At 41.2% G+C, this 16,376-nt stretch overlaps 1 protein-coding gene across 1 annotated transcript in view; it reads right to left on the minus strand.

Annotated features, from left to right (window-relative positions):
* slc2a9l2 (solute carrier family 2 member 9, like 2) overlaps positions 1-16,376 on the minus strand; it is a 204,799-nt gene that overhangs the window by 70,228 nt on the left and 118,195 nt on the right. The window contains exons 10-11 of the mRNA XM_056274147.1: positions 2,728-2,829; positions 1,945-2,020 (exon numbers count right to left, since the gene is read on the minus strand). Of these exons, the coding sequence (XP_056130122.1) occupies positions 1,945-2,020; positions 2,728-2,829 (178 nt within the window). The remainder of the gene's footprint in view (positions 1-1,944; positions 2,021-2,727; positions 2,830-16,376) is intronic.

The raw sequence follows: 16,376 nt of genomic DNA on the forward strand, positions 1-16,376 counted from the left end.
CTGGGGAGGGCTGCAGACTACCACATGCCTCCTCCAATACATGTGGAGTTGCTCTTTTCACCTGACAGTGAGGAGTTTCACCAGGGGGACATAGCGCACGGCAGGATCACGTTATTCCCCTCAGTTCCCCCTCCCCCCTGAACAGGCGCTAGTGCAGCGACCAGGACACATACCCACATCCAGCTTCCCACCCACAGACACGGCCAATGTGTCTGTAGGGACACCCGACCAAGCCGGGGGTAACACAGGGATTCGAACCGGCGTTCCCCGTGTTGGTAGGCAACGGAATAGGCCGCTGTGCTACCCAGATGTCCCAAATAGTAAATTCTTAACAGCACTGACCAAGTTTAACCCTTCACACTGTGTAGAAAAAACAGACTCACAGCTCTTAGGTAGACTGCTGTAGTTGAATACATGGTGCCTACACAAAGAGAAACTTCTCACCCAGGCCATTTCTCATCAGAAAAAAATAACATCTTCAAGGAATAGCCACACCACCAGCATGCAATGAAAAAACAGTTGATAAGATGAGCCATTGAGAGTTCTCTTCTTTGTTTTTCCACTTTGTGGACGATGGCTGATGCCATTATTTCCTTAATTACTAGAACTTTTCATACCTTTTTTCATAGCTATTTGTTCTTTATCATTTTCGTTCATCAATTAAATAAAATTCAAGTGCCTGAAAATCTAAATGCTTGTCACTCATCTTTGTGTTTGATTCTGAATATTAACAAAATCCAGTAAATATATACCACAGATTTTATTTGTTTATAACAAAACTGCAATTGTAGCAAAAGCAAAACCTATGTTACAGACCTTTGTTATGTTATACCTTATCAACAAAGGCACAATTGGTTAACCATATACTGTATGTTAATGTTTACATATGGCAAATTACAATTTATGCAGTGATAAAGCAGTAGACAAGGTCTGAAACATTCAGTTTCTTAAAAGTTTAAAATCTTGGCCTTGAAGACAATTGTAATGTATCATTTTAAAAAGTACCACCCAAACAAAAATCTACCTATGTCTGTTTTAATATAGGCTCTTATAATGTGCATTTGTTAAATTCTGATATATATGGGCCATGTTTTGAAGGTGTACGTACTAATTTATTCATTCAAATGCACAAAGCAGTGCTAGGGTCATCTCTCACATGCATTTTACTCAGTCTCTCCAAGTGTTTAACCATACTGAAGCAGCAAATGACCTCATTTGATATGATGGGTCATATATCAAATCTGGTGGTGGAAGGGAATTAAAAGAAATCTAAAAAAAGCATAAAATAAGAAAATATATTTTGTCCCTCAACAACTACTATGATAATGCAACTGGGCAAGACACTAAACTCCCAGCTACTGAAGTTGAGGTGCTTTCATAAAGAAAAGGCCTGACTTTGAATGACCTGAATCTCTAACATTTTAATGTGCCTGGACTTATCTCACATTCTGAGCGACTTTCGTATTGGTGGCTGGTATTAAGCCCTCCCACGGGACGTTGTTATTCAAAATGAAATGTACGTGTGTGGTGACAGCAACAGGCTCCCCATGGGACTCGTAGTAAACCTCTTGCCAAGGCTCACCGTGTGACCGTACACAGCCCCCTGTGCATTTGCAGGGACATGTGATAAATATAGCCCTGCAACTTGTGATGGCTGCTATTTAGCATGTCAGGATACAGAAGCACCTACAGTTTAGACTGAAATAAGAGACAGAATGGTTGGCTAATTGCTCCAATACCTCGAGTAGTCCGGGTGCAAAGCAAATAGATCCTGATGTCACTTTTCTCATTTGAAATGCAAAGAAATCTAGGTTAGGTTAATTCATTCAATTCAATAATATCCAACTGCTCCTCTGAATTAAGGCCATATAGGTGGAAATGTGCTAAATCACACATATTTTGTAAAAGCTTTTAGGTAGGATAGAGTGGGAGAGAGTGCCTTACCTGGTCCAGAGCAAAAGGAGGCAATTAAAACCAATAAACAGAGGTAACTGAGGTAGGGCATCCACGAAACACTGTTCTGTGATGAGAGAGAGGGAAAGAGAAAAAGAGAGATTATTTCATTTATCAATTTGATTAGATCTGCAGTCAGGAGATTAATGAGTGAGGCTATGACAATACACTGGAAATAAGAAGAGTCAATCACTTGCAAATTTTTCTTTTTTCCTCATCTCTTTGGATACTTGTTGACACGGTCTGCTAAAACGAGGCAATATAATTGATGTAATATAGTATATATTGTGTGTTGTTGGTCAGCAAACAAATATTGGGTAGGTGCCTCTGGAAAAGTATTATTGTACCATGTCAGCCATATCAGGATAAAAGTGAGATGGCATTGCTTAAAAGAGCATTAAGTTGTAAATGACGTGGGTGAATATTTTAGTATTGTAATGCACAAGACCTTACTGATACAGTCATTTCCATGAAAAGAAAGAGAGTGAAATATGTTGGCTGGACAATAATGAGTTGCTAATAATTAACGATGCCTTAGATGAGCTTTTGCTCTTAAGCCATCACAACACGACTTCAATAAAGCGCTATTTTCCGGAGTTGGTGCTGTCAGAAAGTGACAGAAATGACAGTCATTATCTCATTTGTTGAACATGTGAATCTAAAAGTAGGCCATCGGCATCAGATCATAATGGGACCGGAAAGAACAGCACCACATGTGTATTATTAGAGCACTGCTGTCAGGTCAGACTGTGGAGACTGGATAGAGGGGCTTACCTGGAAATTGAGGAACACTGTGAGTAGCCCGAAGCACACAGCCATAGCGGAGAAACCAAATATGAGGAGAGGTCTTCTCCCTATTCGCTCTATTACCAGGCCCTGGAGCCAGGAGAGACACCAGTATTTCATTAGAATTGAATTCTGGGAGGCATTTCTATGAGTTTCTGTTTTACAAATTAGACCATCACTGGGCGGTTAGAAAGGTGTTTTTACAAAATGTCTATTTGTTTTCATATGGTAGAGAACGGATGAAGATACAACATTTTATTCATGTTAACTTTATCTGTTTCTACTTTGTGAAGAGTGATTAGGTATAATGTGCTGCTAAACCAAAGTCAAAAGCATAAGAGTATGCCACCGTAAGACACTTAATATGACAACCCTAAAAAATTAAAACACACTTTATGATTACCTGTAAATAGTGATCTATAAATGAATCATAAGGCACATATAAGCCTTACAACTCTCTTGTGAACAAAATCAAACACTTCAGAGTGATAATAACAATCCTATAGGGGCGTCCGGGTAGCGTAGCGGTCTATTCCGTTGCCTTCCAACATGGGGATCCCGGTTCAAATCCCCGTGTTACCACTGGCTTGGTCAGGCGTCCCTACAGACACAATTGGCCGTGTCTGTGTGTGGGAAGCCGGATTTGGGAATGTGTCCTGGTCGCTGCACTAGCGCCTCCTCTGGTCAGTTGTGGCGCCTGTTTGGGGGTTGGGGGGAACTGGGGGGAATAGCGTGATCCTCCCATGCGCTACGTCCCCCTGGTGAAACTCTTCAGTGTCAGGTGAAAAGAAGCGGCTGGCGACTCTACATGTATTGGAGGAGGCATGTGGTAGTCTGCAGCCCTACCCGGATTGGCAGAGGGGGTGGAGCAGCAACCATGACGGCTCAGAAGTGGGGTAATTGGCCGGATACAATTGGGGAGAAAAAAAGGGGGGGGGGGGAATCCACAAAAAAAAAGCCAAGATATCTTATAATTTCTGCGTAATTATTGATAATTATGTTACTAGTCTTAAGCTTAAGTTCAGGTCCAAAGCCCTAAATGGTTATGGTTCGGTCAATTTTTTTTTGTCCAATCAGTCTGGTCTGGTTCCGCTTCCGGTGTGGGAAGATGGCAGTGCGAATTCACGTTTGCAGCGGCCTCACCCAGTTGCACCCATGCAGTGTCTTTGTCTATGTCTGCATCTCTAAATGTGTCTTCGTTTGATGGCTGGGAGAGCTAGGTTTGCTGCATCTTGTGGGTCCAGGGACCATGGCCCTGCCTGGAGCTGTGCCCGAAGAGGTAACACCGAGGACGGTGTGACAGGATGTGGAAGCGGGGCAGGCTAAGCTAACTGGCAGCCCATGCAGACCGGCAGTTCGGATAACACTGACAGCGGCCTGGTGGCAGCCTTGCCGAGCCTTGACTGTGTTTTTAGTGTCGTCTGGTGGAGTGCGGGGAGGTGTGTTGAAGGTGTCTGGGTGGGCAAGCTGGCGTTGGATCGGCTGAGGGAGCAGGGTCTGCTGCCTCCGGTGGGTCCATGGACCACGGCCCTGACCGGAGCTGTGCCTGAAAAGGAAACACTGAGGGCAGTCTGACAGGACGCAGAAGTGGGGCAGGCTAAGCTAACTGCTAGCCCATGCAGACCAGCAGTTCTGACAGTCATCCTGGCTGGCGTTCGTTCTCCTGGGCAGTGATTTTTTCCCCCCTTAGTTTAGATATATGTGTTAGTTTGGATATATGGGTTCTTGTAGTTTTTGGATATGTGTTTTTGTCTTTGTGTTACACTGCGGTGGAATGGGTGACAAACAATGTTTCGTTTCGTTTCATGTGCGCAAGTGCATGAAATGACAAAGTGTTTCTGATTCTGATTTCTGGTTTCTGATTCTGGTAAGTGCTATAAGAGTGAGGTTTAAAAAAAGGTGCAAAAATACACAGTGCATTATTGTATACTTAACATGACTAATGTTCCTGGCAATGCTGCTGAAATAAAGTTGGGTTATTGTTCTGTTTGGACTGCTTTATATTGTATAATGTATCATATACCTGTAAACATACATATATATTATTGCCAGCTGGTCATAAATAATACATATATATAGATATATTCTGGCTCTACGCTCTACATTTTCTTGTTATAGGGGTCACTCATAAATTGGTTTTGAGATAGAGCTACTGACCCTCCAACACACACACGCACATACATACATGCATGTACACACATGCACGCACACACACACGCACCTCATGAGCCCTTTGCAAAGCCCCAGCCAACGAATTGTGGTATTCTCCTTCATAGATTGAGAGGCAAGCTGAGTGAGTATAAGCAATATTTATGCTCCCCCTTTCACCTTACTACCACCACCACCACCAGTGGGGTTTCATGAGGCTGTGGAGGTCATTGGTATTTGCCCATATCCCCTGAGCGATGGGGTCTCATTTGAAGAAAGGAAGGGAATAGAAAACGTCTATTTTTGGAGTATGTGTGCTTCTGTGTGTTGGCCTGTCAGGGAACGAGTGGCTCGGAGAAAGTCCAACTGGAAGTGCTGGACAAAGGCTGTGTTTCCTCACTCCTGATCAAGAATAGCTCAAAATGCTTTCCAGTTTTAATTATATTATCTTTTTCATGTTCACGTGAAAATTAACCCTTTTGATGGCAGGCTAGGCTGGGTATGGCTAGATCTGGAATGCCTCTGAAACCTATGGAAGTGTGTTTGTAATTGTGTGCATGTATTTGCACAAATGTATGTTTCTGTGTGTTTGTGTTCATGTTTTTGTATTCACACTAGTGTGCATGTATTACTGTGTACTGTACAGGAGTGTGTGCACAAACAACAATCACAGGAGTGAGACCTGAAGGAGAGAGAGACAGTGGGAGAGAATGTGAGTGTGTCCTTCACAAGCCATTAACTGATTTTTTTCCCATCCCCTCTAGTAAACATATTGAGAGTACAGATAATAAATGGGAAAATATGTTTCCAGAACTGTTGCTTGCTCCCACACAATGACTGAAGTGGAGTAGATATCACTGTTGGACAATGTGAATAAATCCCAACCTGATCCTGCACTCACTGCCAACCTCTACATAGGTCAGCATGCTGCCCTCAAGGCTCTACTGTTGGCGGGACTAAAATGCCTGGTCATTATCTATCACATCAAGAAGCTGATGAACCATCAAAGACAACAAGTCACAGCTTCAGGCACCACTGGCCCTTCACATTAACTATTTCTCCACTACGACGGTAATGCCCCGAGGAGAAACAGAAATGGGAAATCTATAAATGGATTAGCAAATATCTTCACAGACATAAAGGGACATTAGTGTTGATTTTTTCTTTGTTTGTATGTTATCACTTAATGTAAAATCACCTCATATAATGAAGGCTTTCATAAATAAACCTGGGTATCCATTTGCCACTTCTGCCTCGACAGAAGCAGTGATTACTCTGCTTGGTGATGATTCACTTGTGTTTGGACTTTATTTCCTGAAGGGCCACACAGCGTGATGGCATGGCACTATACCTCTGATGTAATGTGTGGTGGCATACACTGCATGATTATCGTGTGATATGCCCACCATATAGCGACAACTTTGCTGCTGTGAAAAGGCAATGGTACAGTGGAACAATGGAAAATGGAGGCCAGGATATTGTAGACAGCGTTTTGCATGTGTGAGATCAAAACTGTCATGCTCTTGGTTCTTGACTCAATTTAAACCAACAAGTACGACAGTCTTTGCATATGTAGAAAAATTTCAATTTAAACCAACAAGTATGACAGCCTTTATATATGTAGAAAAGTGAATGAGAAACTCCCATTATTTAAATGCTAATAAGCTAAATGTCCGTACAATCAGGGACTGCATTCCGCCATAACATCTGGAATAGGTCCAGGGTTCCCCTCTCTAATTGCTTAGTTGATTACCAGTTTGTTTTTCACAGACACTCAAGAATCAACATACTGTATTTATGGAAAAACAATATATATTTGCAAACTCGCACCTTTTCATATTGTTTATCTTGGGAGGGCATCATGATGGCTTTGCGGTAAGCACCATTTCCTATAAATGTGAAAATTTTAGGCTCAACTCCCATATAGAGATTATACAAGAGTTGTGCTAAGTTTGAAATGGTTTAGACCAAACTAGCACTCTCTTCAATTTAACTTTTTTTTACTACTTTTTATTAATCCCCATGAGGCAATTTTTTCTCTGCATTTAACCCATCCTAACTGTGTAGCTAGGAGCTGTGGGCAGCTGCCATGGAGCACTCGGGGCCAACTCCAGTTCTTCTTGCCATGCCTCGGTCAGGGACACAGACAGGAGTATTAGCCCTAACATGCATGTCTTTTTGATGGTGGAGGAAACCGGAGCACCCTAAGAAAACCCACCACAGACACAGGGAGAACATGAAAACTCCACACAGAGGACAATGTTGGACAAACCCCAGGGTTCAAACCCAGGACCTTCTTGCTGTGAGGCAACAACGCTAACCACTGGGCCACCGTGCCCATGTTTATTTGAAGCACGCAGCATATTGTGAATGCCTCAGCTATAAAGCCTTCATTATCATTTAGGGCAATATCATTACAGAGAGAAGTCCCTGGGTTTGTTCTTTCTGTGTGAAGTTTGCAGTTTCTCTGCTTGTTTGCGTGGGTTTCTCTGAAATATATCCATTTCCTGCCACAGTAAATTAAAATTAAGTTAATTACGGTTGATTGGGGTCTATAAATTTACTATAGGCTGGGTATGAATTACGGGGGAGCTAAGGGGAGCTCAGCTCCCCTGAAAAGGACATAAGCTCATCTGAGAGCCTACTTTGAGAAATTTAGGGGGAGCTCTGAAACATCGTCTATTTTTGTGTCACAGGTTATAGATTTTTTTTCTGTATATTAAGGTTCCTGAAATGAATAATAATAGTAAAAAATATGACAACGTTGTGTTTATTCGCTCATTACGTTTCAATTCCTGAACATGAGTCTCCACTATAATAAACATAACGCTGTGTCTATTCTGGCCATCCATGCGTGGTGGCACACTCAAATCATTATGTTTACGTCGCCAATTGAATTTCTTCTCTCCATTGAGCTGGCTAGCTAACAAGTTAGCTAATGCCGTATGTGAATGGTAAATCATTAGAAAAGAGTGACTTTATCTGGTATTTTTAAACGGTCCGTGGACGAGTAATCAAAATGTCAAAACAAGACCCAAGGCCCCTGTGATCGCTTCTGATTCAAGGTAAGAAACGGGGAATTACTTGCTTGAGCTGTGTGTTTGTGAGGATTGGCCCTAGCTCTACTTACTATTGACATTTAGTTGTGATTGTTATGTGATTCTGTTCTCTAACTGTGATGCAACTAGGATACTCTGTTTTTCCCATGATGCCATGCAACTGCCACCATGGGCTGTGCATCACGAATTGTGGTCACTCACTCATTGATGAACTGAGAGGAACGCTTAGTAGGGACGTTTAGTAGGACATACACTAGTTAGTCTTTGATTTATTTATTAACTATATACATTTAAAATTTCCTCAGAATAACAATAATCTAACTGAAATGGAAGGAGTCTCTGTCTGTCTGTCTGTCTGTCTGTCTGTCTGTCTGTCTGTCTGTCTGTTTCCTTTGATTTTCTCGACAACCATTCATCCGATCGACTTCACATTTGGCAGATGGTTTTGTGCTTGTTATCAGATTGACTTGCATGGTGTAAGACAGGCAATGTGTGTCATATGTGCTATGCACCTGCATCCTGTATCATGTGTGGTATTGATTGTCATTTTATTTAAACCTGTGGTGTTTCAATTCTATTTCTGCAAGGTGTTGAACCAAAGTGTGATGGGTACAGTATTATCATAGTGACATTGCCTCCAGGATCTTTTACTATGCAGTAGGCGTTTGCGTGTTGCATTTAGATTGTAGCTGTTGTCTTGCTAGCCATATTTTGTGTAAGACCAACATTTGAGGCTGTGGGCATGTTCCGATGTTGTCATGTGATGAAACCAAGGTCTGGTCTGTTTAGAAGCATAGCACAAACCATTGGCCGATTCAATGTGTTTGTGTCTTTTTTTTGTGGTTTTTTTTTTGTTTTGCTCAAGTGATATAAAAACATTGAATTGTTTTTCTGTCTGTGTATACCTGCATGGCTAGATTTTCCCTGTATGTAGTGAAATGTTACTGACAGTATTACCTGTATAGAGTAACAGTAGAATATTTTTCGCAGTAACCATACAATTGACCACGCACATCCATGTATGCGTGCATGTGACATCTGGGGTAGTGCACCAGAAAATAGGGCTCACCTGAAAGCCACTGTATAATTCGAACCCTGACTATAGGTATGGATGGTGTTTGGGCCTTGTGATTGAATGGCAACTTGTCAAGACAGTCTACCTCCCTGCACTCATTGCTTGATGGTATGGGTTCCAGTCTTCCATGCCATTAAATAGGATCAAGCTGGTATAGTGAATGAATGAAAAATTAGCTAGCAATGTTGCCTGGCAGAATCATTTACAAAGTTTATTTGAATTTCAACATTGGGGTACAATGGACTCTACAGGAAGCAACCCCCTTTTTCATGGGCACTAAAAAGCTTGAAAAATAAGCGTGTTTATTATACATGTGTTTCTGTGTATGTGTATGTGCTTGTGTTGTGTGTTTGCATTGTTTTGCTTATTGCTTTTTTGATGGGGGGGGCAGGGGGTCTGTACCTTACAGCAGTGTAAACATTAAAGACTGAGGAGCCCAGCAACTGGGATGAACTCAAAGTAGAGTTGTTGCTCCTCTTACTTGAGAGAAGCCAACAACCTCCTTTGAGGTGCACTGGTCACAACTAACTGGGAGGGAATCCCACAGAAGACCCAGGATATGCTGGAGCATTAATATATGTGCAAGGTAGCCTGGGAATACCTGAGGTTACCCCAGAGAGGGGCTATAAGGGGTCACCAGGGTCAACACCTAGGCTGTTCAGGAAGCCTTATTGCCTCCCTAACCCTGACCTGGACAAGTTATATAGGAAGTGGATAGATGGATGGAGGAATGTGTGAAGAAAAAATTGCACTATTCATGGATGTTTAAAACGCTCTACACTGTTGTTCCATTGCTACAAATTAAAAAAAGATGTTTCCCCATTTCACACCAAAAAGCATTTGATATGAAGTTTTTAGAAATGTTTCAATAATTGACACAATTCAGAATGGGAAAGACAGGTACAACACATTTGTGTCATCTTCAATTACATTATCTCACATAGCATTATCAAATATTCAGGTTCAGACACCCATTATACTTTTCTCACTTTTTCCATCAGCCATCCTCATTCTCAACAAAATAGCTCTGAAGCCACAGTCCACCTCTCTCTCCCTAGTCTCCTTAGTAATCACTGAGCCTTTCCTAATTTCCCTTGAGGAATGCCTTGAGAGTAAGATGGTGTCTTATGGGTATGTGCAGAGCCTGGGTACTCCATCTTCTCTCAAAACTCATTAACAGAGAACCCTACAAGGCAAACAAAGCAGTAACCTCATCTAGTAGAGATTCAATATTTGGAGAAAGGAGCATATTTGCTCCACAGTCCTCATTGGATACTTTCCTCTTAAGTTTTTCCTATAGCGTGTTACAAACATCTGATTTGATTGCAAGTAAATATGAAGCTGATAGGGCAGCAACCTGTGACTTAAAGCTGGGGTAGGCGACTTTGGATAAGTGCATAATTTTGACATAACACCCACCAAAAAATTCACTCCTCCCCCTCGCTGTTTCCATGATCTCTCCCTCCAAACCAGGTTCCCACGCGTGCCTGAGGCTGGCTGTTGTATATGAGAGGCCGTATAGGCCATATTCCATACTTTACCTCTCACATACACTACTGAAAATGCTCTCACATACACATGTGAAATACTCTCACATACTACTGAAAATCCTCTCACATACTACTGAAATGCAATAGTTGTATGTAAGAGGAATTTCAGTTGTATGTGAGAGCATTTCACGTGTATGTGATAGGATTTCACGTGTGTATATAAGAGCATTTTCAGTAGTATGTGAGAGCATTTTCAGTGGTGTGTGTGAGAGCATTTTCAGTAGCGTGTGTGAGAGCATTTTCAGTAGTGTATGTGAGAGTAATTTCAGTGTAAACGGAAGGCAATTTCAGTGTAACCGGAAGGCAGTCTAGTTCTCAAATCTCATTGGTCAATCTAAGTAAGCGGGAAGTCCATGGTCTAGTCTATCTTAGCAGCTAATTACTACCACTAAACCAGTGCAAAAATATGCATAATGGAAGAGGAGAGACAAGCTCTACAATTTCGTGAAGCTCTTGACTTGATAAACACTATTTTAACAACACCCGGTGCCATAAATGCCATAGCATGGGCAACAAACACGGTTAGTGGTAGTATGGAACACGGGGGGTGTGGACGATGAACTGAGACATGCATTCCGGCCAGACGCTAGCAGTAACCTCCGATTGCAGGCATCAGTGGTGCCATCACGAGGGAGCCATGCAGAGCAGCAACAAACAGGGCAGCTAGAGACTCCCCGTTATCGCACACAGCAACACTTTGGAAGATGGAATTACAGACCTAGGAAAAGGCACGTCTTTGGAAATGTTAGGCAAGTCGGAATGCATGTCTCAGTTCATCTTCCACACCCCCGTGTTCCACACTACCACAACCGTGTTTGTTGCACATGCTATGGCATTTATGGCACCGGGAGCTGTTAAATTGTGTTTATCATGCCAAGAGCATCACAAAGTTGTAGAGTTTGTCTCGCTTCTTCTATCATGCATATTTTGGCACTGGTTTAGTGGTAGTAATTAGCTGCTAAGATAGACTAGACCATGGACATCCCGCTAACTTAAATTGACCAATGAGATTTGAGAACTAGACTGCCTTCCAGTTACACTGAAATTGCCTTTCGTTTACACTGAAATTACTCTCACACACACTACTGAAAATGCTCTCACATACTACTGAAAATGCTTTTATATACACATGTGAAATCCTCTCAAATACTACTGAAATTCCTCTTACATACAACTATTGCATTTCAGTAGTATGTGAGAGGATTTTCAGTAGTATGTGAGAGGATTTTCAGTAGTACGTGAGAGTATTTCACATGTGTATGTGAGAGGATTTCACATATGTATGTGAGAGCATTTTCAGTAGTTTATGTGAGAGGTAAAGTATGGAATATGGCCTATACGGCCTCTCATAGTTGTAACTGACAAAATTCCCATTTTTGTTAATAACCCATGCATGTAAAAAAAAAATTGTTTCCACGAACCTCTGTCACCACAACATTGATGCTGTGAAGCACTTTTGTACTTATAGGTGAAGTATTTATAACTATTGATATGTCCAAAGCATCATGATGCTGTATGACAATGTTTGTCCATCATCCACATTAATGCTGTAAAATGTACAACAGTTGTTATTCTATGCATGTGAAAATATTTTTTCAGCAAATCTTAGTTACACCAACATTGATGTTTTACTTGTGTACTTAAAGTTGACATATTAATTAAGATCAACACTATTTAGTCTTTCCACCACTAGAAATCCATAGTGACAAGATAACCGACAGAAAGGCTGTGTATGCAAATGATGGACATGCAGTAGGTCTGCCCCGTCACAGAGCGCTCTCCTGATTGGTTGAGGACTACCGGGAGTGGTAAAGCCTCAAGCAATTGGGGGGGCTCAGGTGATATTTTTAGATCCAGAATACAGATACAATAAACACAAAGGGCTCTATTTTCATGCTGGCATAGAGCCTGTAGAGGTGCAAACGTAGGCTGATTGGCAGTTTCCTAGAGCGCAACATTAATTTTTCTTGCCATTTGATCTTTGTTAGGGTCAAAGGAACTCACTCACTTGTGCTGAGATGCGTGGGTGGGGGGGGCAGCTGGGGGTGTGTTAATGCAGATCCACTGGCTTAGTACAAATTTGGTGCCCATTTTGGCTTGAAATTGCACTTACGCCTCTGTTGGCACAAATGCAGGTGCTTTGACCTATTTTCGTGCAGTAGTCTAAGTGCAGGCATACAGGAAGATCTATCCAAATGTGTTTTAATGGATGTAAGCTTATGCATTTCACCCCAATTAAACAAATCATTAAACCAACAGCAACAACTGATTGAGAGCAACATTCTGAACAAGTTAATCAGAAAAAAAGGAAATGATATGTGGCTGTTGAATTTGATGCGACTTAAAGACTTTACGCTAATTATGACGTGTGGAAAATTCTACTTTACTTGAAAAAGTGAATGTCTGTCTGATCCAGACAGATGTATCCACTACTATAAACTGTTTATTCTACAGCCAGATATCTGGAATCTGGTCACAGGACTCCTGCGGAATTCCTGTGAGATGAGAATCAACTCTATTATCAATCCCTTGAGCAGAATGGGATGGGAGATTTTTCTTACCGAGTCACGGGATCTGGATGTGAAAATCCACTCTTGTGACAGTTTCTGTAGACTAAACTAATATATCCTTTGTCAATCTCTGTAGGCTCATGCATGACGTGACAGCACTGAAGTCAATTTGTGAGTTATGTAAGCCAGGCTGTTTGATGATGATCTTCTTGCGAACTTTGTTAGATGTATATTTTGTTTTGCCACAATCTATAAGGATGAAGTATAAATGATTGGAAGACGTCAGTGGTATTGGGAAAGAATTGACTGCCACCGTATTTCATTCATCCAAGTTAGTTAATGCAGAGCAATTAGACTTCCCCCTTCATCCATCAGGAAAATGACAGTATGCTGCACATAGCACATTTTAAGCCAATTCATACTTTCTACATCCGCGTGTCTGCAAGGATCTGCTTTAGTCCATGTGATGTAAATATCGTCATCTGCCCATGTTTGCAAGGGTCCAAGCAGACCTCTATGTGGATGTTTGAGCACGGCCCAAAATTTGTGACTGTGTGGACTGTACACATAGCAAACATGCTAACTGTGCATGCTCCAGATAACAAAAAACCTCTTGTTTTGGAGAGGCTGTGTGAGCAGATCCGTTGTTACCCACAATTATATAATTCGTCTTTAAAAGAATATAAAGACAGCCAAATGGCGCTGAACACCTGCCGAAAAATGTTCTTTCTTAATGCGCATGCTTCTTATTCTACTTCTTTTTGATTTCTACGGTGGTTGACAAACAACATTATGGTGTGCATTTCTGCCATGCCACCAACTGGAATGAAGTGTGGATCGCGAAATGCGCGTGCATGGAACGCCAGACCGATGTGGACCCTCAATTGTAGTATGAATAGAACCGTGTGCATGCCCATGTGATTGGTACAAGTCTGCAACTGCCCGTGGATGCGGAACATGGAAAGTATATCCAAGCCTTTAAAGGGTATGAGAGAAGTTGATTTGATTAGCTGAGTTGAAGCCCGCCCCAACTCCACTGGCTTATAATGTATTCATCCTAATTCCACATCTTTTTCAACTGCGCTGGGCTATGCCAATTCACTGAAAATATTTTTGCACAGCTACGTGCACCTTGCACTTGTGCCTGCACCCAGTTTCATGACCAGTTGAGTCACTTATAACTGTTAGCGGGATATGATTTTTTTCACAAATAACCCCGAAAGAAAGTTACCTAAACCATCTTTGAGTAGAGAAAAGCAGATATTTGGATGAAGGATGTTTTTCAATAAAATCCCTGAAATCTAGTTCATGCAGTAAACCAGCAAAATCCAGCAAATGGCCCAAAATTAGGCAGAAATACTGGTGTTTAAAATGTTCATTGTTTTCAAACCTAAATGATTTAATGCTCTTGGAAGAAATGCAAGAAAATTTTCATTTTAATTTGCATTATGTCACATACATAAATCCGTCTTGTACGCGTTGTCTCAAATTGAATGCTTACTAAAGTTTCTAGACAGCCAAGTTGTGCAGCTCAGTGATACATACACACATGCAACCCTGCTATATACAGTGCATCCGGAAAGTATTCACACCCCTTCACTTTCCCCACATTTTGTTATGTTACAGCCTTATTCCAAAATGGATTAAATTCCTTTTTTTCTCATCAATCTACATGCAGCTCCCCATAATGACAAAGTGAAAAAGGTTTTGTAGAAATTTTTGCAAATTTATTAAAAATAAAAAACTGAAATATTGCATGTACATAAGTATTCACACCCTTTACTCAGTACTTGGTTGAGGCACGCTTGGCAGCGATTACAACCTCAAATCTTCTTGGGTATGAAGCTACAAGCTTGGCACACCTATATTTGGGGTATTTCTCCCGTTCTTCTCTGCAGATCCTCTCGAGCTCTGTAAGGTTAGTTGGGGAGGAATTTAATCCATTTTGGAATAAGGCTGTAACATAACAAAATGTGGGGAAAGTGAAGGGGTGTGAATACTTTCCGGATGCACTCTATGTCTCTGATTATATGACAATTTAAATTCTGGTGGCCAACACCTATTTCAGTAAAGAGAAGGCCAGAAAGTTCACATTTAAAAATTGATAGTGATTATGATTATGTAGGCTACTTGGCGATGCTTCCAATACCCCATTAATAAAGAGTATAAACATCTAATTGATATATAATGCTTCACAAAGAAACGTCTTTCTGAGCAAAATGTATGTTTTGCTAGGTACGTGCTGAAACTGTATAATTTCCCTCAATTCGTGGCTGTGGGATTCTGTTTACGGCTGAAATCCATGACCCTCACAACACATGGGATTTGGCAGGTATAAGGTAAACAGCAAAAGTGGGGTGGAAATGACCTGGTACTGTATGGCACTCGTGACTTACAGGTGCTGTGGGGCTACTAACATAATGACAAAATACATTTATTTAACATCAGCACTATGACACTACACACATTCTTCAATCAAATATTTAAAAGGTTGATGAAATATGCAAAACAAAAAACAACAAAAACTGAATTTTGAACATGCAATGGATTTCTGGTACTCCATTTCGTGAGTCACGCGGTAGGAGTGACCTGATAAGGCTAGGCAAAAGTTTTATTACAATTTCAACTGAGGGTGCTCTTATATTAGTTTGTGCTATAGCAATGGTGTTGCTCATTTAAAAGAAAATAAATCTGAATATCTTTTCCACTGTTTGGGAGTATTTGAAAGAAAGCCACTTTATTCGACATTGTATTCTTACAATGAATTTGTTCTCTGCATTTAACCCATCGCAGTGGGCAGCTGCAGCACCCGGGGCCCAACTCGAGTTCTTCTTCCCATTGCCTTGGTCAGGGGCACAGGCAGGAGTATCAACCCTAAAATTTGTTGTTTGTTTTGAAGCTGCTACTTGTGTATTTACAAAGAAGGTATTCTGCTTTGGGAACACCACTAATAATTTGATGTTTGGAGAACACTAACTTCCATTGGCGCAGATGAAAGATCACCTTCAACTCTCCAGCAGAGAAAAAAACTCACAGAGCTGGACATCAGCCCAATTACGTTGTTAGCACACCAGTTGAAAGGAGTGCGGTGGATCTGAGGGGTGGACATCCTGCTGGGTTCTGTGAGATGTTCTTGTTAAGAAAATAAGACCTCTTTGATGCAAAAAAAAAAAAATCCTCCATCTTGCTGCATTAAAACACTTAACAAGAAAGTTGGTATTTCACTGATGGTGTTCTTACGCTTCCCTGTTGTATGTATTCATTTTGGTTTTTGGACTGTGTACTTAAAGAGCCC

The sequence above is a fragment of the Lampris incognitus genome, chromosome 2 (genome assembly GCF_029633865.1).
Source record: "Lampris incognitus isolate fLamInc1 chromosome 2, fLamInc1.hap2, whole genome shotgun sequence".
Lineage (NCBI taxonomy): Eukaryota > Metazoa > Chordata > Actinopteri > Lampriformes > Lampridae > Lampris > Lampris incognitus.